This window comes from Ranitomeya imitator, chromosome 1 (genome assembly GCF_032444005.1).
Source record: "Ranitomeya imitator isolate aRanImi1 chromosome 1, aRanImi1.pri, whole genome shotgun sequence".
Taxonomy (NCBI): domain Eukaryota; kingdom Metazoa; phylum Chordata; class Amphibia; order Anura; family Dendrobatidae; genus Ranitomeya; species Ranitomeya imitator.
In genome coordinates, this window is record NC_091282.1 from 906,406,986 (window position 1) to 906,429,768 (window position 22,783).

At 44.3% G+C, this 22,783-nt stretch overlaps 1 protein-coding gene across 1 annotated transcript in view; it reads right to left on the reverse strand.

Moving 5' to 3' along the window:
* Window positions 1–22,507, reverse strand: part of GRSF1 (G-rich RNA sequence binding factor 1) — a 33,773-nt gene extending 11,266 nt beyond the window's left edge. Inside the window, exons 1-4 of the mRNA XM_069743410.1 lie at window positions 22,082–22,507; window positions 3,797–3,950; window positions 3,243–3,398; window positions 252–440 (exon numbers count right to left, since the gene is read on the reverse strand). Of these exons, the coding sequence (XP_069599511.1) occupies window positions 252–440; window positions 3,243–3,398; window positions 3,797–3,950; window positions 22,082–22,255 (673 nt within the window). The 5' untranslated portion in view covers window positions 22,256–22,507. The remainder of the gene's footprint in view (window positions 1–251; window positions 441–3,242; window positions 3,399–3,796; window positions 3,951–22,081) is intronic.
* Window positions 22,508–22,783: the final 276 nt, after the last annotated feature.

Here is a 22,783-nt window from a genome sequence, read left to right on the forward strand (position 1 = left end):
TCGCCCTCACAGACTGCCCTTCATGTTATTCTCGTTCTAGTATATGTATGTAGTTTATTTATGAACGCTGATTGGTCGAGACCGGCCGGGTGCGACCAATCAGCGACGTGGGATTTCGGTTACAGACAAACAGACCCTTAAACAATTATATATTTAGATGTGTCACAATGATGCTTTTTAGAACAAAATTTTACAAAAAAAAAAATAAAAAAAAAAATAAATATAGGAATATAATATAATATAATAATTACCTGAAAAGAAATTGACAATATCTTGTTCACTACAGCTATATGGAAGACCACGGAGGCGCACAGTACCATCACTTGGGGTACCAGCCACTGACTGTGCAGTTTGAGACACTGAGGAGGATGCAGTGGGCGACATAGGAGCTTGCAGTCTTTGCAGCAACGACTCTGCATCTTTATGGCTCATTTCAAACACTGCAAGACAAGAATCCAATTTAGAACCAAATAAAAAAAAAAAAAAAGTAAAGAAAAAAAAAAAAAAACACAAAACAGGAACCTTAAATAGAAAAATGGTATCAAATAAAAGCTTTGATAAAACAATAATATTGGACTATATATTAGAAAGGCTCTCCTGAGGGGAACAGAAAACCTACAAAAATATCAGGACTATAACAGCCAGAGTAAAACGGAATCTTTATTAGAAAAGAAATACAAGATATATGAAAAAAAAAAAAAAAGAAGGTAAAAGGAGAATGTCAGAGGCTGAGACCACACAAGGAGCCCCTGACAAGGTAATCGTTACCATCTGAAAAAGCTGTACACGAATCGCATGTGAGCTTGACTTCCACACAAGTTTTTGCCCTCTCTGACCTCACTTATCCTTTATTCCATCCAGCACTTTATCCTTAGTCTCCTAATTAGTATGATCATTTCTCTTTACACTATGGTGCTCCTGGTTTGTCCATATTACTGCAGGACTTTGCCACAGCTTACTTTATCTGACACTTGGCGCAGCAATCTATTTTTTTATGTAATAATTTGGATGTTATCTTTTTCTGACTAAGGAATTTGCCATTTGGCTCTTCTAATTCTGAAGATTTATCATTATACTATTTGTGATATCTAATGATCTATCTATCTGGCAGAAATTAAAGAGACCACCACATCAAAACCCTGTCATGGGCAGCCCAATCTCCAGACCTGAACCCCATTGGAAACCTCTGGAATGTACCGTATATACTTCAGTATAAGCCGAGATTTTCAGCCCTTTTTTAAGGCTAAAAAGTGCCCCTCTCAGCTTAAACTGAAGTCATTGTCCCAGGGAGATCAGCGGCTGTCACATCATACTCACCTGCTCCCGGGGCGGTCTCTGCTTCTCCGATGCTATGGTCTTTTGCGCCAGCAGCTTGGTACCGCGGATTAAAGTAATAAATATGGACGCGATTCCGCTCCCATAGGGGTGGAGCTCATATTCATTACTTTAATGAGCGGTACCATGTGACAGCTGAACACAGGAACAAGCTGTCGGTGCCAGAGACCATAGCATCGGAGAAGCAGGGACTGCGTCAGGAGGGGGTGAGTATAACGGGGAGGGTGAGCCATGCGATATTCACCTGTCCCCATTCCACCGCCGTGCTCAGTCTTCCGCGTCCTCTGGCTGTGATGTTCAGGTCAGAGGGCGCGATGACGTGTTTAGTGTGCGCCCTCTGCCTATCTCAGCAGCATATTGGGCATAATATTCTATGGAGCATCTTATGGGGCCATCATTAACCTTTTATGCAGCATTATATGGGGCATATTTTAATATGGAGCATCTTATGGGGCCCATCATGAACTTTATGGAGCATTAAATGGGGCTCCTGATTGAATATGGATATTCAAAAACACTTAGGCTATGTGCACACGTTCAGGATTTATTGCAGAAATTTCCTGAGAAAATCCAGAGATTTTCTGCAAGAAATCTGCATGCGTTTTTTGCGCATTTTTACCGCGTTTTTTTTTTTTAAGCGGATTTTTCCAGACATTTCCCAATGCATTATATAGTGGGAAATCCACAAAATTAATGAACACGCTGTGTTTTTTACCGCGATGCGTTTTTTTCGCGGAAAAAAACGCATCATGTGCACAAAAATTGTGGAATTCATTAAAAATGATGGGATGCATAATGTATGCTGTTTTTTTGCGGTTTTATAGCTTTATCGGGAAAAAACGCTAAAAAAACGCTAGAAATCAGCAACGTGTGCACACAGCCTTAAACTACTGATGTCTCAATCAATTTTACTTTTATTGGTATCTATTTTTATTTTTGCAATTTACCAGTAGCTGCTGCGTTTCCCACCCTAGGCTTATACTCGAGTCAATAAGTTTTCCCAGTTTTTGTGGCAAAATTAGGGGTCTCTGCTTATACTCGGGTCTGCTTATACTATAGTATAGGGGTGTCAAACTGCATTCCTCGAGGGCTGCAAACAGGTCATGTTTTCAGGATTTCCTTGTACTGCACAGGTGATAATTTGATCACCTACACAAATAATGAGTTGGTGATTAAATTATCACCTGTGCAGTACAAGGAAATCCTGAAAACATGACCTGTTTGCAGCCCTCGTGGAATGCAGTTTGACACCCCTGCTCTAGTATATACGGTATTCAAGAGGATGATTGATAGTCACAAGCCATCAAACAAAGAAGAACTGCTTACATTTTTGAGCCAAAGGCAATATGAAAGACTGGTGGAAAGCATGCCAAGGCGCATGAAATCTGTGATTAAAAATCATGGTTATTCCACAAAATATTGATTTCTGAACTCCTCCCGAGTTAAAACATTAGTATTGTTGTTTCTAAATGTTTATGAACTTGTTTTCTTTGCATTATTTGAGGACTGAAAGCACTGGGGTTTTTTTTGACCATTTTTCTTTGTCAGAAAAAAAAAATGTATTGCTTGGAAAATCGGAGACATATCAGAAGTTTATAGAATAAAAGAAAAATATACCTATAAGGAGAAAAATCAGACACTGAACATTTTGCAGCAGTGTCTTAATTTTTGCCAGAGCTGTATTTCTCCTATGTAACTATTATTACATTGTCAATGGCTCTGTGTGGGGTCTCAGCCTCTGTTTGACATTCTCCTTTTACCTTTATTTTTTCCCCTCAATATTTATTTCACTTTTACTCTGGCTGTTAAACTCCTGATATTTTTGGAGGTTTATAGATCAAACAATGTCTTTAGGCTTTTATAACCTCACTCTAGCACAGTGACATGGAGTAGTACACATTTCTTACCTTCTACATAGCGCTGTCCCAAGTATTTCTTGTGCTGCTCTAATGCTTTTACCAAGTCATCTGCGGTCTCAAACTCAATGACTGCATCTCCTCGTGGTTTTCCATCCCTATTAAATATGAAGTGCACCCCTTCTGTGCCACTCTGTACATTGCAACCTGAAAAACAATAGAAACAGAATTCTAGAGAATACTTTTGCGCAGCATAAAACAAAACAGATGGGACTAATATATTTCTTGTATGGCGCACAACAGCTGAAAAGTGTGCTAAATTCATGAAGAGGCTGACGTCTCAATGAGTTCATCATCAATGGTTTACAAAACACCCGTCTTGATGAATTGAGGCCAACGTGCAAACGGTTTTCATGCTAGGATGCAAAGCAATGCTCCTAGTATTCATCTGCACCCTGGCTATGCCCCATACTTTCTGGATGGCATACCATCCTGTACTAGAATAACATGCATGAATATAAAAATTTTTTTTTTTTTTTTACAGACTTGGAGAACCCATGTAAGACATCCCTTTAAGACAATGGTTTTACATTCCCCAAACATACCAGAGAAAAAATTGAGCACGTCTTCTGCCGTGCACGACCATGGCAGTCCTCTAGCACGCACAATGAACATCTTACTTGGTTCTTGGTTTACAGACCCAAGTTCATACTCTGGTAAGTCAAGGGATTCTTCTGTTTCATGTAAACTATATGGACTCTGTAAACACAAAGCAAAATATAAAGCTCAAAACTGATCATTTTTCAAGAAATACAGCTTCACTACAACCCTCCTAAATTAAAAATGTTAAAAGTTAAAGAGAACCCGACATCAGAAAAAATGCTATTAACCTGCAGATGTGGGGTTAATCTGCAGTTTAATAGCATTTATTCTGGTGACAGGTTCCCTTTAAACTTTATTAAAAAAAAAATAATAAATAAATATGCAAGAATAATAATCCTATATGAACCAAATGTAGACAAATCTGACTCCTTCCTTATTAATGCTTTGTAGGGACCGGTGATATAAGAAAATGTTTTGTAATAAAATGTCAATGTACCAACATTCAGTTATTATGTTACTTTTTTGGTGCCGATATCTTTCAATACCTCACTTAGGCTACTTTCACACTAGCGTCGGACTCTGCCTCGTCGCAGTGCGTCGGGCTGACATACCGACGCTAGCAGTGAATGCGCCGCACAACGGGGGCGGATGCATTTTTCCAGCGCATCCGCTGCCCCATTGTGAGGTGCGGGGAGGTGGGGGCGGAGTTCCAGCCGCGCATTGTCGGTCGGAAATGGCGGACCGTCGGCAGCAAAAAACATTACATGTAACGTTTTTTGCTCCCGGCGATCCGCCACAACCGTCGAACGACGGTTGCGACATGTGTCAATGCGTCGCTAATGTTAGTCTATGGGCAAAAACGCATCTTGGAGACAACTTTGCAGGATGTGTTTTTTCCCATAAACGATGCATTGCGACGTATTGAAAAAAAAAAACGCTAGTGTGAAAGTAGCCTTAGGATATATGAGAAGTGGTAGTCAGAGCTTCGCTACATCTTCACATGGACAAGCTATGACAAGCTATGCAACTTTCTATAGAAATTAGCTTCAGGTCCAAAACCTGAAACACTACAGAGATCTTCTGATTTTTGCACACATCACTATTGTCATGGGGACTGTATGGATCAAATCACAGAAAGGACATAATGGAAATATATGTAACTACAGGTAATCAATCATAAGTTAAAATACTAGTTCTTAAGAAATCATACGACAGGATGTTATACAGCAGTAGTGAACAGTGTAGCTGTGAATCCAGCACTAGGGAGTGATGTAAAACACCCTCCTCCACACCGTAAAGAGAGTGTAATAGGTGTAAACAGACACCTCAATGAGATGGCAGTACATCTAGATTTCACCAAGGCAGATTTCAGCCGTTTCTTAGGGTATGTGCACACTGAGTGATTACATTTTTTAAAAGGCGTTTATGAAACCGAAACCCTTTAAATCCTTCTAAAAAAAGCTTTGAGGTTCTGCTCAGTTTCGTTTTCAAAAACTCTGCAAACAGACTAAGATCCTGATTAATCAAAGCAATTTTCTGGTGTAAATTTCTTTGAAAAGTTGCAAGATATTTATGCAACTCATAGCTGCAATTTCTTTCTTCAACTTTTGGCCTTTCACAACAGTTTCTCCCAGCTTTGCCAAAATGGGTGGTCCTGGGATTGGAAAGGTGAGGGACATCACGGCTTGTCTAAATTATGACAAGCTGTAGCATACCCTATGCCAGCAACCTTACTCATGTCACGGTCCGAAGTAAGATTTCTGGAGGTGAATGCCACTTGTCAGGCGTTCCTTATTGATTAAAGGGCATGTGCCTTCTAATAAATGAGAAGCATCTATCGCCAACACACCTGTTCATTGAGACTGGCGTGAACATCACTGGTCGTCATGAATAAGGGCCTGTGTGCGCATGTACTCTTAGGGCTCGCTCCAATAAGCAAAGATATCGGATGAGTGCAATCAGATTAAAAAATAAATAATCAAAATCAGATTTCACTTGGCCTAATGTTAAGGTATGGGACACTGAATATTTACTTTTTCACGCCGATTCGGCATGTGAAAACAATGGCAGCATGTATCGGATCGCACCCATACTCAGCCGACTGCAGTGCGATTCCCACGGACGTCGGCAATGGAGGAGATGGAGAAATTACTTTCTCCTTCTCCTCTGCAGCTGTGCTGCCATTTTCTCATGTGAAACAATTGGAGTTCTGACACTCGTCACACGCTCGCAGCAGAGTTTGAGCTGAGTGTCAAGAGCATGATTCCAGCCTTAGGGTATGTGCACACGTTGCGGATTCTCTGCGGATCCGCAGCGTTTTTTGAGGTGCAGAAATGCTGCAGATCCACAATTAATTTACAGTACAATGTAAATCAATGAGAAAAAAAAAAAAAAAAATGCTGTGCACACTTTGCGGAAAATCCGCTGCGGAAATGCTGCTGTTTAAAAGAAGTAGCATGTCACTTTTTTGTGAATCTGCAGCGTTTTTGTACCCATTCCATTATAGAAAACCGCAGGGGTAAAAAAACGCAGCAAATCCGCAAGAAAACCGCAGCAAGCCAAAAACGCACAAAAAACGCGACAAATCCGCAGGTGCGTTTTCTGCCATGAGAGGCAGAATCCGCACCAGAAATTCTGAAGCCTAATCCACAACGTGTGCACATAGCCTTAGAGTGGATAGTGAGTTCAGGAGGAAGTGTGGAGGTGAAGAAGTGGTTTATCAGTGGAGAAAGAAGCAGGATTCTCTGCTAAGATGTACTACCAAGGGTCTTATATTTGCTCGTTCTGTTCATTAATACAAAGCATGCAGACACGATACTGACATGTAACATTTACAATTTCCTCTTCCATATGCCCTGAACATTCTTATCTGCCAATCTCATTAGCTCAGACCCAGAGCTTTTCTTTTTTCAAAATAATTGCAGGGAGAGGTTAACTGCTGCATGTCTGGATTCACCCTCTGGTTTCTATTGCTCAGGGTAAGGGATGCCTATCAATCTGTATGAAGGTCAATCCGTTAGGTCAGGGTCACACGACTGTAGATTCTCTCATCTGAGAGAATCAGGTTGATTATGCTAATGGCACTCTGAATAAAGTTTGCTCAGAGTCAGCAAAGTACGATCAGATTCTCTCGGATGTGAAGATATTTCTTTCATTGTATGACTATGGACATCAGACTGCACTCAGATGTCATCCAAGTGAAGTCCGATGTTTCTATGCACCTATAGACTTGAATGGGTGAGCGTCTTCCATTTCCAGAGTTGAATGTCAGTATACTGTGATTTTCAGACTGATCTTGTCAGAAAAAAATAAAAAAAATCTGTCATCAGCACTGCCCCATTGAACGACCGTGGTTTCAGAACCATCCGACAGAAAGAAAAAACGATAGCACTCATCCGATTTATACACTCGTGACCCTGGCTTTTATGAGACACTTGGCAGGGGAACATAAAGGCACAGAAGACGGAGCGGATATTTTGTCCATGCACCAGAACATTTTGCTGTCTGCAGTTGTGAGAGCAGTGAGGTAAGCACTAAAAGGAGGCCATCAACTTCAAGGGGTTGTCCGGTCTTAAACTACAAGTCTGCAGCCACTAGGTCCTCTTTAAGATCTACATGAAAGCGGATTTATTATCTAAATCCTTTTCTCCATGTAGCCTATATTGAGTTCAGCTAGATCCTGCTTCCTTTGCCATTCACATCCAAAGAAAAAGTACAAAAACAACTGCTTGTTTGTTCTAAAAATCTACATGCAGACAATCACATCCTGTAAACCCCTTTATCGGTATAATCTATACTCCCATGAATTGTGAACTTAGCGAATGTGAGCGGATGTCCCAGCTATGAGGAGCACAGAGGTCGTGGGCAATCAATGTCCTCAGTTATAGCAGGGCAGCGCTCAGACTCATCAGCAGCAGGCTTCCTGAAACAGGACAGCTTTGATGGATAGCTGTTAGTTGCCCCATTCTGCTCGCTTTCTATTCTTAGAGACAAAGGGCTAAGACCAGCTAACAGTATGAAGGAATCAAAGCTGTGGGACAATCATATTAAAGGGAGTGCGTCACCAGGTGTCGGCTACCCAATCTGAGCAGGGACACTGATTGCATTGATGTGTCTCTTACTGAGCTGCTTGCTATGATATTAATAAAATCCCTGATTTTTCTGCTGCAGATCTAGCAGTTCTCCGAATGCTTTTTGCATATGAGATGAGGATTTTATAGGTACTAATTTGGGGCACATGGTGTTTCGATTGCTGATTATTGTGTCTTTAATGTTTTGAAGGCAGAAGAGGTTGGTACACAAAATGAGAATGCTTGGTCTGGGGGAAAATGTGTGTAAATGGGTTAGTAACTGGCTTAGTGATAGAAAGCAGAGGGTGGTTATAAATGGTATAGTCTCTAACTGGGTCGCTGTGACCAGTGGGGTACCGCAGGGGTCAGTATTGGGACCTGTTCTCTTCAACATATTCATTAATGATCTGGTAGAAGGTTTACACAGTAAAATATCGATATTTGCAGATGATACAAAACTATGTAAAGCAGTTAATACAAGAGAAGATAGTATTCTGCTACAGATGGATCTGGATAAGTTGGAAACTTGGGCTGAAAGGTGGCAGATGAGGTTTAACAATGATAAATGTAAGGTTATACACATGGGAAGAGGGAATCAATATCACCATTACACACTGAACGGGAAACCACTGGGTAAATCTGACAGGGAGAAGGACTTGGGGATCCTAGTTAATGATAAACTTACCTGGAGCAGCCAGTGCCAGGCAGCAGCTGCCAAGGCAAACAGGATCATGGGGTGCATTAAAAGAGGTCTGGATACACATGATGAGAGCATTATACTGCCTCTGTACAAATCCCTAGTTAGACCGCACATGGAGTACTGTGTCCAGTTTTGGGCACCGGTGCTCAGGAAGGATATAATGGAACTAGAGAGAGTACAAAGGAGGGCAACAAAATTAATAAAGGGGATGGGAGAACTACAATACCCAGATAGATTAGCGAAATTAGGATTATTTAGTCTAGAAAAAAGACGACTGAGGGGCGATCTAATAACCATGTATAAGTATATAAGGGGACAATACAAATATCTCGCTGAGGATCTGTTTATACCAAGGAAGGTGACGGGCACAAGGGGGCATTCTTTGCGTCTGGAGGAGAGAAGGTTTTTCCACCAACATAGAAGAGGATTCTTTACTGTTAGGGCAGTGAGAATCTGGAATTGCTTGCCTGAGGAGGTGGTGATGGCGAACTCAGTCGAGGGGTTCAAGAGAGGCCTGGATGTCTTCCTGGAGCAGAACAATATTGTATCATACAATTATTAGGTTCTGTAGAAGGACGTAGATCTGGGGATTTATTATGATGGAATATAGGCTGAACTGGATGGACAAATGTCTTTTTTCGGCCTTACTAACTATGTTACTATGTTACTATGTTACTATGATGAAAGAATGAATTCAATTTTTTTTCTTTTTACAGCCTTTACAGTATACGTCAGTTACCTTTATATTCTGACAGACTTTTACATACACAGTAACACTAAAAACGTTTATTTTTTTTAAAGGGGGAAAAGTGGTGTGACAATTTTTGCTTCATTATTTAAAACTTTTTACCGTATTTTTCGGATTATAAGATGCACATTTTCCCGTCCGAATTTGGGGGGGCATCTTATAAATCGAGTATACCGTACCGGACGTGGTAAGGCAGGGTCCTAGGGTCGCTGCTGGCGGAGGCAGGAGTGGGGTGATGCTGCGGATCCCAGACTGAGAAAGGGGTGTTCGGATGTGCGACACTGCGGGTGTTCGGTGGTGGCGGGGGCTCCATCGACATTTTGTAAAAGCCCGGGACCGCCGCACTTTCATGGTTTACATGGCGGTGGACTCAGGGAAAATGGATGTATGCACAGGTGGAGATCTCCGCACCAAGATCTCAGGAGATTAGATCTCCGCACCAAGATCTCCATCTGCGCAATGCGCCGCCCCTGGCAGCCATTTTCCTAGAGTCCACCGCAATGTAAACCATGAGAGTGTGGCAGTCCCGGGCTTTTACAAAATGTCGATGGAGCCCCTGCACCACCGAACACCCGCAGCGTCACACATCCAAACACCCCTTCTCCCCCCAGTCTGGGGTCCACAGCATCGCCACATTCCTGCCTCCGCCAGCAGCGACCCTGCTTCACCACAGCCACCATCCCCGGTAAGCAATAAGACGCATTGATTGTAAGAAACACCACCATTTTATTAAAGTTTTTTTCTTCCTATTTTCCTCCTCAAAATTTGGGGTGCGTCTTCTAATCCAATGCATCTTATAAATAGCAAAATACGGTATTTCACACTGTTTTTCTAAGCCCCCTTTGGTGACTAGAACATCTGATGCTTTGAACACGTTCTAAGCACTGAAAAACCACAGTATACCTTGCGTGACAATTATTAGAAGAGCACTTTAATCATATCATGCAGATTTTCCAGCTCTAAGCTATATAAACCTGAATGCAGCATTTGCAGCATCAATAGTAAAAAGATATAATGTGCCAAATAATAATAATAAAAAAAAAAAAAAAAAAAAAAGGTTATTCTCACCCTCCGAAGTCGCGCCCTGTCCTCAGCAGTGCAAGCGGCAGGTTCCGGTGCCAAGGATGCTATGCGAGAAGGACCTGCCATGACGTCACGGTCATGTGACTGACGTCATCACAGGTCCTGCGCGCATACCAACCCTGCGACTGGAAGCTGCCGTGTGCACTGAACACAGGAGCCAGGACTTCAAGGGGCCTTCGGAAGGTGAGTATATGTTTATTTTTTATTTTAAGTCTTTTTTAAGCACGCATATAGTGCCCACATTGCCATATACTACGTAGGTCTGCTATATACTACGCCGGTTATGTTATACACTACGTCACTGTGCAATATAGTACGTAGCCTGTGCTATACACTACCTACATATTCAAGAATACCCGGGTATTATAGAATATGCATGTCCACGCAGTACATTGCCCAGTCCACGCAGTACATTGCCCAGTCACGTAGTACATTGCCCAGCGACGTAGTATACAGCACAGAGCCACGTAGTATATTGCCCAGCCAGGTATGTCACAGGTGAAAAAATAAAAAATAAACATATACTCACCTTTCCGAAGACCCCTTGTAGTCAACGGCAGCTTGCTGTCCCAGGGTTGGTATCAGAGCTCAGGACCTGTGATGACGTCGCGGTCACATGACCGTGACGTCATGGCAGGTCTTTCTAGCGCAGGCGCACAGGGCCTGTGATGACATCGCGGTCACATGACCATGACGTCATGGCAGGTCCTTCTGCCATACCATCTTTGCCACCGGAAACTGCAGCGGAAGATGGCGGCCGGCGGGAGTTGCTCAGCGGACTACGGAGGGTGAGTATAGCAGGTTTATTTTTTTTTAAATTATTTTTAACATTACATTTTTTACTATTGATGCCGCATAGGCAGCGTCAATAGTAAAAAGTTAGGAACACACAGGGTTAATAGCGGCGGTAACGGAGTGCGTTACCCGCGGCATAACGTGGTCCGTTACCGCTGGCATTAACCCTGTGTTAGCGGTGACTGGAGGGGAGTATGCGGGCGACAGGCACTGACTGCGGGGAGTAAGGAGCGGCCATTTTCTTCCTGACTGTGCCCGTCGCTGATTGTCATGGCTGCCGCGACCAGGCAGCTGGCGAGACCAATCAGCGAATGAATAACTAACAGAAAGAAGGACAGACAGAAAGACGGAAGTGACCCTTAGACATTATATATACATATATACAGACACATAGACTCATATAGACACATGTTATATATATATATTTGGACACACCTCATTTAAAGATTTTTCTGTATTTTCATGACTATGAAAATTGCAAATTCACACTGAAGGCATCAAAACTATGAATTAACACATGTGTAATTATATACTTAAAAAAGTGTGAAACAACTGAAAATGTCTTATATTCTAGGTTCTTCGAAGTAGCCACCTTTTGCTTTGATAACTGCTTTGCACACTCTTGGCATTCCCTTAATGAGCTTCAAGAGGTAGTCACCGGGAATGGTTTTCACTTCACAGGTGTGCCCTGTCATGTTTAACCCCTTAGCGACCGCCGATACGCCTTTTAACGGCGGCCGCTAAGGGTACTTAAACCACAGCGCCGTTAATTAACGGCGCTGTGGAAAAAGTGAATAGCGCCCCCCAGAGTCGGATTTTCTCCGGGGTCTCGGCTGCCGGGGGTAGCCGAGACCCCAGAGAACATGATTCGGGCGGTTTTTAACCGACCCCGCATTTGCGATCGCCGGTAATTAACCGTTTACCGGCGATCGCAAAAAAAAACGCGATCTCTTTTTAATTTCTCTGTCCTCCGATGTGATCGCACATCGGAGGACAGAGAAAAGGGGTCCCAGGTAGCCCCCCAATACTCACCTATCTCCCCCGATGCTCCTCGTGTCTCCCGTTGGGCGCCGCCATCTTCAAAATGGCGGGCGCATGCGCAGTGCGCCCGCCGGCCGGCACCGAATCTTTGGGGTCTCTGCTGCCGGGGGTAGCCGAGACCCCAAAGAACATGATCGGGGTCGGTATTACCGACCCCTGTTTTGCGATCGCCGGTAATTAACAGTTTACCAGCGACGGCAAAAAAAAAAAAAAGAAAAAAAAAAAAAAAAGTGAAGTGTAATTCTCTGTCCTCTGATGTGATCGCACATCAGAGGACAGAGAAATAGGGGGATTCGGGGACCCTAGCATACTCACCTGTGTCCCTGGGTCCTCCTGCTGCTCCTCCTGGCTGCCGGGGAAAAGAAAATGGCGGGCGCATGCGCAGTGCGCCCGCCATCTGTCTCCATCTGCTGGCCGGCAGGAGAACAGCAGTTGGGGCTAAAATTAGGGCTAGGGTTAGGGCTAGGGCTAGGGTTAGAGCTAAATTTAGGGTTAGGGTTGGGGCTAAAGTTAGGGTTAGGCTTCTTTCACACTTACGTCGGTACGGGGCCGTCGCAATGCGTCGGCCCGACATACCGACGCACGTTGTGAAAATTGTGCACAACGTGGGCAGCAGCTGTAGTTTTTCAACGCATCTGCTGCCCAATCTATGTCCTGGGTAGGAGGGGGCGGAGTTACGGCCACGCATGCGCGGTCAGAAATGGCGGATGCGACGTACAAAAAAACGTTTCATTGAACTTTTTGTGCCGACGGTCCGCCAAATCACAACTGATCCAGTGCACGATGGACGCGACGTGTGGCCATCCGTCACGATCCGTCGGCAATACAAGTCTATGGGCAAAAAACGCATCCTGCGGGCACATTTGCAGGATCCGTTTCTTGTCCAAAACTACGGATTGCAACGGATGCCAAACGACGCAAGTGTGGAAGTAGCCTTAGGGATAGGGTTAGGGTTGGGGCTAAAGTTAGGGCTAGGGTTGGGGCTAAAGTTAGGGTTAGAGCTGGGATTAGGGTTAGGGTTTGGATTAGGGTTGGTATTAGGGTTAGGGTTGGCATTAGGGTTACGCTTGGGATTAGGGTTAGGTTTGGGATTAGGGTTAAGGTTAGGGTTGTGATTAGGGGTGTATTGGGATTAGGGTTAGGTTTGAGGTTAGGGTTGAGGTTAGGGTTGAGATTAGGATTAGGGGTGTGTTGGATTTAGGGTTTTGATTAGGGTTGTTTTGGGGTAAGGGTTGTGATTATCGTTAGGGTTAGTGATTAGGATTATGGATTAGGTTGAGATTAGGGTTAGGGGTGTGTTGGAGTTGGGTTGGAGCTAGAATTGGGGGGTTTCCACTGTTTAGGTACATCAGGGGGTCTCCAAACACGACAGCCAATTTTGCGCTCAAAAAGTCAAATGGTGCTCCCTCCCTTCTGAGCTCTGCCGTGCGCCCAAACAGTGGGTTACCCCCACATATGGGGCATCAGCGTACTCGGGATAAATTGGACAACAACTTCTGGGGTCCAATTTCTCTTGTTACCCTTGTGAAAATAAAAACTTGGGGGCTACAATATCTTTTTTGTGAAAAAAAAAATATTTTTTATTTTCACGACTCTGCATTCTAAACTTCTGTGAAGCACTTGGGCATTCAAAGTTCTCACCACACATCTAGATAAGTTCCTTGGGGGGTCTAGCTTCCAAAATGGGGTCACTTGTGGAGGGTTTCTACTGGTTAGGTACATCAGGGGCTCTGCAAACGCAACAATGCTTGCAGACCATTCTATCAAAGTCTGCATTCCAAAACGGCGCTCCTTCCTTCCGAGCGCCTAAACAGTGGTTTACCCCCACATATGGGGTACCAGCATACTCAGGACAAATTGGACAACAACTTTTGGGGTCCAATTTTTCTTGTTACCCTTGTGAAAATAAAAACTTGGGGGCTACAATATCTTTTTTGTGGAAAAAAAAATATTTTTTATTTTCACGGCTCTACGTTATAAACTTCTGTGAAGCACATGGGGGTTCAAAGTGCTCACCACACATCTAGATAAGTTCCTTAAGGGGTCTAGTTTCCAAAATGGTGTCACTTGTGGGGGGTTTCCACTGTTTAGGCACATCAGGGGCTCTCTAAACGTGACATGGCGTCCCATCTCAATTCCAGCCAATTCTGCATTGAAAAAGTCAAACGGCGCTCCTTCACTTCTAAGTTCTGCGGTGCGTCCAAAAAGTGGTTTACCCCCACATATGGGGTATCGGCGTATTCAGGAGAAATTGCATAACAAAATTTATGGTTACATTTCTGTTTTTACACATGTGAAAATAAAAAAAATGGTTCTGAATTAAGATGTTTGCAAAAAAAAGTTAAATGTTCATTTTTTCCTTCCACATTGTTTCAGTTCCTGTGAAGCACGTAAAGGGTTAATAAACTTCTTGAATGTGGTTTTGAGAACCTTGAGGGGTGTAGTTTTTAGAATGGTGTCACACTTCATTATTTTCTATCATATAGACCCCTCAAAATGACTTCAAATGTGATGTGGTCCCTAAAAAAAAATGGTGTTGTAAAAATGAGAAATTGCTGGTCAACTTTTAAACCTTATAACTCCCTAACAAAAAAAAATTTGTTTCCAAAATTGTGCTGATGTAAAGTAGACATGTGGGAAATGTTATTTATTAACTATTTTTCGTGACATATCTCTCTGATTTAAGGGCATAAAAATACAAAGTTTGAAAATTGCAAAATTTTCGCCAAATTTCCATTTTTTTCATAAATAATCGCAAGTAATATCAAAGAAATGTTACCACTAACATGAAGTACAATATGTCACGAAAAAATCTCAGAATCAGCAGGATCCGTTGAAGCGTTCCAGAGTTATAACCTCAAAGTGACAGTGGTCAGAATTGCAAAAATTGGCTCGGTCATTAAGTACCAAATTGGCTCTGTCACTAAGGGGTTAATAAGTGGGATTTCTTGCCTTATAAAAATGGTGTTGGGACCATCAGTTGTGTTGTGCATAAGTCTGGTGGATGCACAGCTGATAGTCCTACTGAATAGACTGTTAGAATTTGTATTATGGCAAGAAAAAAAGCAGCTAAGTAAAGAAAAAGGAGTGGTCATCATTACTTTAAGAAATGAAGGCCAGTCAGTCCAAAAAATTGGGAAAACTTTGAAAGTGTCCCCAAGTGCAGTTGCAAAAACCATCAAGCGCTACAAAGAGACTGGCTCACATGAGGGCTGCCCCAGGAAAGGAAGACCAAGAGTCACCTCTGCTTCTGAGGATAAGTTTATCAGAGTGACCAGCCTCAGAAATCGCAGGTTAACAGCAGCTCAGATTAGAGACCAACTCACAGAAAAATCCCCAAGAAACAATTTCCAAAATAATCATAAAATATAACCTTTATTTAATATGTTAAAAACTTAGCTCATGTATGAATTTCAGCATGTCAGATGTAGATAACTGCACCACCGGGCCGATCCCCTATCCTTGTAGCGCTTCTGCCGTTATTTTTTAAGCTGGCCAGAAACAGAGAATGACATATGAAGGGAGCAAAGGGACACAGATCACCAAGTCAGTTTAGTACCCTAGATCTAGCTAGATAGTTATACTGACATATTTATGCCCCTCCAAGTTATCTACATTTATACATTGTATGTTTGATATATTTCTTTCCTTGTCCTATTAGGGCGGTGTAGGGATAGTAGGGATAGCCGGCGAGGAGCGGGGGCGCCACGGCGTAGGCAAATAGGGTGCCAACCTCCGCAGGCAGGTAGGGGACACATAGATAACGTAGGGCTTGGCACTGTTCTGGCCTTTCCTATAGTACGCTTGTATTGACTGGTGATGGTTTTTGTCAAGTGCACACGTATGTTTTTAACATATTAAATAAAGGTTATATTTTATGATTATTTTGGAAATTGTTTCTTGGGGATTTTTCTGTGAGTTGAGTCTAAGCTACCCTAAGCATTTATATTGTAGACTGTGAGAAAACAGATTAGAGACCAGGTCAATGCCACACAGAGTTCTAGCAGCAGACACATCTCTACAACAACTGCTAAGAGGAGACTTTGTGCAGAAGGCCTTCATGGTAAAATAGCTGCTAGGAAACCACTGCTAAGGACAGCAACAAGCAGAAGAGACTTGATGGGCTAAAGAACACAAGGAATGGACATTAGAACTGTGGAAATCTGTGCTTTGGTCTGATGAGTTCAAGTTTGAGATCTTTGGTTCCAACCACCGTGTCTTTGTGCGACGCAGAAAAGGTGAACGGATGGACTCTACATGCCTGGTTCCCACCGTGAAGCATGGAGGAGGAGGTGTGATGGTGTGGGGGGTGCTTTGCTGGCGACACTGTTGTGGATTTATTCAAAATTGAAGGCATACTGAACCAACATGGCTACCACAACTTCTTGCAGCGTCATGCTATTCCATCCGGTCTGTGCTTAGTTGGACCAGCATTTATTTTTCAACAGGACAATGACCCCCAAACACACCTCCAGGCTGTGTAAGGGCTATTTCGCCAAGAAGGAGAGTGATGGGATGCTACGCCAGATGACCTGGCCTCCACAGTCACCAGACCTGAACCCAATCGAGATGGTTTGGGGTGAGCTGGACCGCAGAGTGAAGGCAAAAGAGCCAACAAGTGCTAAGCATCTCTGGGAACTCCTTCAAAATTGTTGGAAGACCATTCCTGGTGACTACCTCTTGAAGCTCATCAAGAGAATGCCAAGAGTGTGCAAAACAGTCATCAAAGCAAAAGGTGGCTACTTTGAAGAACCTAGAATATAAGACATTTTCAGTTGTTTCACACTTTTTTATTAAGTATATAATTCCACATGTGTTAATTCATAGTTTTGATGCCTTCAGTGGAATGTACAATTTTCATAGTCATGAAAATACAGAAAAATCTTTAAATGAGAAGGTGTGTCCAAACTTTTGGTCTGTACTATATATCTATCTATACCTCTATCTATATACACACACACACACACACACACACACACACACCGCATTTTCCGGCATATAAGATGACTTTTTAACCCCTGAAAATCTCAAAAGTTGGGGGTACGGTGTGTGCAGGGAGCGATCCTGGATGGTTCCCAGGGTCTGGAAGAGAGGAGACTCTCCTTCAGGCCCTGGGTTAAATATTCATGTAAAAAAATAAATATATATTTTTTTTACATGAATATGGATCCCAGGGCCTGAAGGAGAGTCTCCTCCACACCCTGGGAACCATCCGGACCGCACAAGCCGTATAAGACGACACCCGGCGTATAAGATGACCCCCGTCTTATACGACGAGTATATCCCAAAGTCCATATTTTAGATGGAAAAGTTGGGGGTCGTCTTATACACCCGAAAATACGGTAATCGGATTTCTTCTCCTATGGAGACCGCTACCCTGAGGAACTTTTGAGAGAGTCTTTGTGTATGGGGATGTGATAATATGCATCCTTCAGGTCTAGGGCTGTCATTAAGCAATCTGGAAACAATATTTTGACAGTTGATTTTATTGACTCCATCTTGAAAGTCTGAGTCCTTAAATATTTGTTCAGTTTATTCAAGCTTATTATTGCCCAGAAGGATCCGTTTGGTTTCTTCACCAGAAACAATGGGGAGAATAATCCTTCTATCTTTTCCTGAGGGGGGACCTCTTGGAGGATAGCTTTGTCCACTAGATCCAACACTTCATGCTCCAAGGTCAATTGTTCCTCTGGAGAGGACCGTGGAGGAGTTACTGCAAAATTCAGGACTGGAAATGAGAGGAAGTCTATCCTTAGGCTTGACTTTATTAGACTTAGTATCTAAGGACTGCTGGAAATCTTTTCCCAGGCCGGAAGGAAGAGAGATAATCTTAACCCCCACCCAGGAAGGGCTTCCAATCTTGAGAGGAACCCCCAAAAAGAAAACCTCTACTTTTCTTTCTTCCCCCCTCTTCCCATCTATTTTGCTCTCTCGGGGGCCTCCTACGGAAACATTTTTTAACTCAAAAAGGACTTCTTATATGTGGGAATAGACAGGTTAGGGAATCCCTTTTACTTATCCCCAGCTTTTTTCAAGCATGTCATCTAATGTTGACCCAAAGAGAAAATTATCTTCACAGGGGATAGAACATAATTTTGATTTTGTTTGCATCTCTCCCTTGGACAGGAAACCAACTAATGCGAGGGAGAGGTACAGCCCCTTTATTTGTAAGTTTCCTGTCCTTCAAGGGCAGATCCCCTCTCTCTGAGGTGCTGTCATTGGGGAAGGCGAAGATAAAGATTTAACAACAACCACATAATGGATTTCATCAACCAAGGTATCATTTTAATCAGTATAACGGCGCCAACCTGACACTGTCTGCAGGATACGGTGTACAATCGTGCTGACAGGTTCACTTAAAAAAGCTCTTTTACATCCTTATTGCAATCGGTGGGATTTTCTGCAGACTGCGACACTGCCTTACTCAGTATGGACTGCACTGCAGTCAATGGGATACAAAAAAAAAGTGCATGGTGCAGAACCTGGTATAAAACAATGGAGGGTCCTGATATCACAGTAAGTATCCTGTAGGGGACAGCCTGGTATAAGAGGCCCTGGTGTCACAGTGTAAGTATAGAGCCTGGTATTAGATAGAGGCCCTGGTGTCACAGTGTAAGTATAGAGCCTGGTATGAGATAGAGGCCCTGGTGTCGCAGTGTAAGTATAGAGCCTTGTATTAGATAGAGGCCCTGGTGTCACAGTGTAAGTATAGAGCCTGGTATTAGATGATGGAAGCCCTGGTGTCACAGTGTAGGTATAGAGCCTGGTATTAGATGGAGGACCTGGTGTCACAGTGTAAGTATAGAGCCTGGTATGAGATAGAGGCCCTGGTGTCACAGTGTAAGTATAGAGCCTTGTATTAGATAGAGGCCCTGGTGTCACAGTGTAAGTATAGAGCCTGGTATTAGATGATGGAAGCCCTGGTGTCACAGTGTAGGTATAGAGCCTGGTATTAGATGGAGGACCTGGTGTCACAGTGTAAGTATAGAGCCTGGTATGAGATAGAGGCCCTGGTGTCACAGTGTAAGTATAGAGCCTTGTATTAGATAGAGGCTCTGGTGTCACAGTGCAGGTATAGAGCCTGGTATTACATGGAGGCCCTGGTGTCACAGTGTAGGTATAGAGCCTGGTATTAGATGGAGGTCATGGTGTCACAGTGTAAATATAGAGCCTGTTATTAAATGATGTAGGCCCTGGTGTCACTGTGTAAGTATAGAGCCTGGTATTAGATGATGGAGGCCCTGGTGTCACAGTGTAGGTATAGAGCCTGGTATTACATGGAGGCCCTGGTGTCACAGTAAGTATAGAGCCTGGTATTACATGGAGACCCTGGTGTCACAGTGTAGGTATAGACGGAGGCCCTGGTGTCAACAGTGTAGGTATAGACCCTGGTATTAGATGGATATATAGAAAATGTTCAGCACAGCCATGAGGAGGAGGTGCACGGTCATAGGTTCCCAAGCCTGTTACGTAAAATACAAGTGACTAGCACACTCCAAAAGTGTTGTGATGCAAAGTGGTTTTTTTTATTTACACACAGTATTCACAAACGTTTCGGTCGTTACTGGACCTTCATCAGTGTGCTAGTATACTAGTATGCTTAGAGAAGCCTCGAGTAGTAAGATTTGAGTGCATCAATAAAAGCCTGAAGATATATAGGACGCAGGGGTAGGCACAAGCCGCAGAGATACAATGGTATGTCACAAGTGACACTAACTGCTGGATGGAGCAGGAGCCACGCGTAATATACCGCCAGAATGGGCTACAAAATAGTGCGCATGAGGTAGACACAAGCTACTGAGATAGTGTCATTCCGTGACACATTACCCTATCTGCTGAATGAAGCAGGAGGCACGCGGTATGTGCCGTCAGTATGGGCTACAAAATAGTGCTCAAGGGATAGGCGCAAACCATGTAAATAGGATAGTGTGTCATAAAGTGACACTATCTGTTGGATGAAGCAGGGGCCACACAGTATGCACAACCAGTCTGGGCTGCAAAAATAATGCGCGGTGGACACCGCGTGCTTCCCTGTGCTAAGTAGGCGGATAGTGCGCATTATTTTTGCAGCCCAGACTGGTTGTGAATACTGTGTGGCCCCTGCTTCATCCAACACATTACCCTATTTCAGTAGCTTGTGTCTACCTCATGCGCACTATTTTGTAGCCCATTCTGGCGGTATATTACGCGTGGCTCCTGCTCCATCCAGCAGTTAGTGTCACTTGTGACACACCATTGTATCTCTGCGGCTTGTGCCTACCCCTGCATCCTATATATCTTCAGGCTTTTATTGATGCAATCAAATCTTACTACTCAGGGCTTCTCCAAGCATACTAGCACACTGATGAAGGGAGGCCCCGGTGTCCCAGTGTAGGTATAGAGCCTGGTATTAGACGGAGGCCCCGGTGTCACAGTGTAAGTATAGAGCCTGGTATTAGACGGAGGCCCCGGTGTCCCAGTGTAGGTATAGAGCCTGGTATTAGACGAAGGCCCCGGTGTCCCAGTGTAAGTATAGAGCCTGGTATTAGATGGAGGCCCTGGTGTCACAGTGTAAGTATAAAGCCTGGTATTAGATGGAGGCCCTGGTATCACAGTGTAGGTATAGAGCCTGGTATTAGATGGAGGCTCTGGTGTCCCAGTGTAGGTATAGAGCCTGGTATTAGACGGAGGCCCCGGTGTCCCAGTGTAGGTATAGAGCCTGGTATTAGACGGAGGCCCCGGTGTCCCAGTGTAGGTATAGAGCCTGGTATTAGACGGAGGCCCCGGTGTCACAGTGTAAGTATAGAGCCTGGTATTAGACGGAGGCCCCGGTGTCCCAGTGTAGGTATAGAGCCTGGTATTAGACGAAGGCCCCGGTGTCCCAGTGTAAGTATAGAGCCTGGTATTAGATGGAGGCCCTGGTGTCACAGTGTAAGTATAAAGCCTGGTATTAGATGGAGGCCCTGGTATCACAGTGTAGGTATAGAGCCTGGTATTAGATGGAGGCTCTGGTGTCCCAGTGTAGGTATAGAGCCTGGTATTAGATGGAGGCCCTGCTATCACAGTGTAAGTATAGAGCCTGGTATTAGACGGAGGCCCCGGTGTCCCAGTGTAAGCATAGAGCCTGGTATTAGCTGGAGGCCCTGGTGTCCCAGTGTAAGTATAGAGCCTGGTATTAGATGGAGGCCCTGGTGTCACAGTGTAAGAATAGAGCCTGGTATTAGACGGAGGCCCCGGTGTCACAGTGTAGGTATAGAGCCTGGTATTAGATGGAGGCTCTGGTGTCCCAGTGTAAGTATAGAGCCTGGTATTAGATGGAGGCCCTGGTGTCACAGTGTAAGTATAGGGCCTGGTATTAGATGGAGGCCCTGGTGTCACAGTGTAAGTATAGAGCCTGGTATTAGATGGAGGCCCTGGTGTCACAGTGTAGGTATAGAGCCTGGTATTAGACGGAGGCCCTGGTGTCACAGTGTAAGAATAGAGCCTGGTATTAGACGGAGGCCCCGGTGTCACAGTGTAGGTATAGAGCCTGGTATTAGATGGAGGCTCTGGTGTCCCAGTGTAAGTATAGAGCCTGGTATTAGATGGAGGCCCTGGTGTCACAGTGTAAGTATAGAGCCTGGTATTAGATGGAGGCCCTGGTGTCACAGTGTAAGTATAGAGCCTGGTATTAGATGGAGGCCCTGGTGTCCCAGTGTAAGTATAGAGCCTGGTATTAGATGGAGGCTCTGGTGTCCCAGTGTAAGTATAGAGCCTGGTATTAGATGGAGGCCCTGGTGTCACAGTGTAAGTATAGAGCCTGGTATTAGATGGAGGCCCTGGGGGAGAAGCCGCCACTCCGTCCTGCCTCACTACCAGGGCCCCTCATTACCTGGTAGCTGCTGGTGCAGTAGGACTTCTCAGGCCTCCTGCTCTCCAGTCCTGGAGCCCACAGTCTTCCCGGCCGCCACAGCTCAGGGCTCCCTCTCCGCAGCAGTGCAGCCCCCCGGCCCCTCAGCAGAAGCTGAGCTATCGAGGCGCTGATGATTCTGCAGCTCCCGGCCATGCAGAGGTAGGGCAAACACCACACCCGGAAACCCAGAGGGAGCTCACCAAGTACCAGCCGAGCCGACGACGACAGAGAGAAAGACTACAGCTCCCATCAACCAGCGCTTTACAGTGCGACCAATGGGCAAAGGTGAAGAGGCGTCAGAACTACAACTCCCAGAGTGCCTCGCTTTACGCCGACAAATCAGGGAAAGCGTCTACAACGCGGAAAGCGACAGTCATTTCCGTTACTTACTCCCGACCTGGTGACGGAGGGCTGCGGTGTGAGGACTACACCTCCCGTCATGCGTCGGTGCCGTGAGTTGCTGCTGTCACGTGGAGTAGCGGATTGTGGTGACATTGTATTAGTCACCTGACCTTGTAACTTACTCGTGCTAGCAGGTTAGGTTGTCGCTGGTTTATGTGCACCGCGTGACCAGATCCCCTTGCTGGCAATGACCCCACCCCAGGGGTGAAAGTCTGGGGGCTGCAATTGGAGAGACAGTGTCAGAAGAAATCTCTTAACCCCTTCATGACCAGACTATTA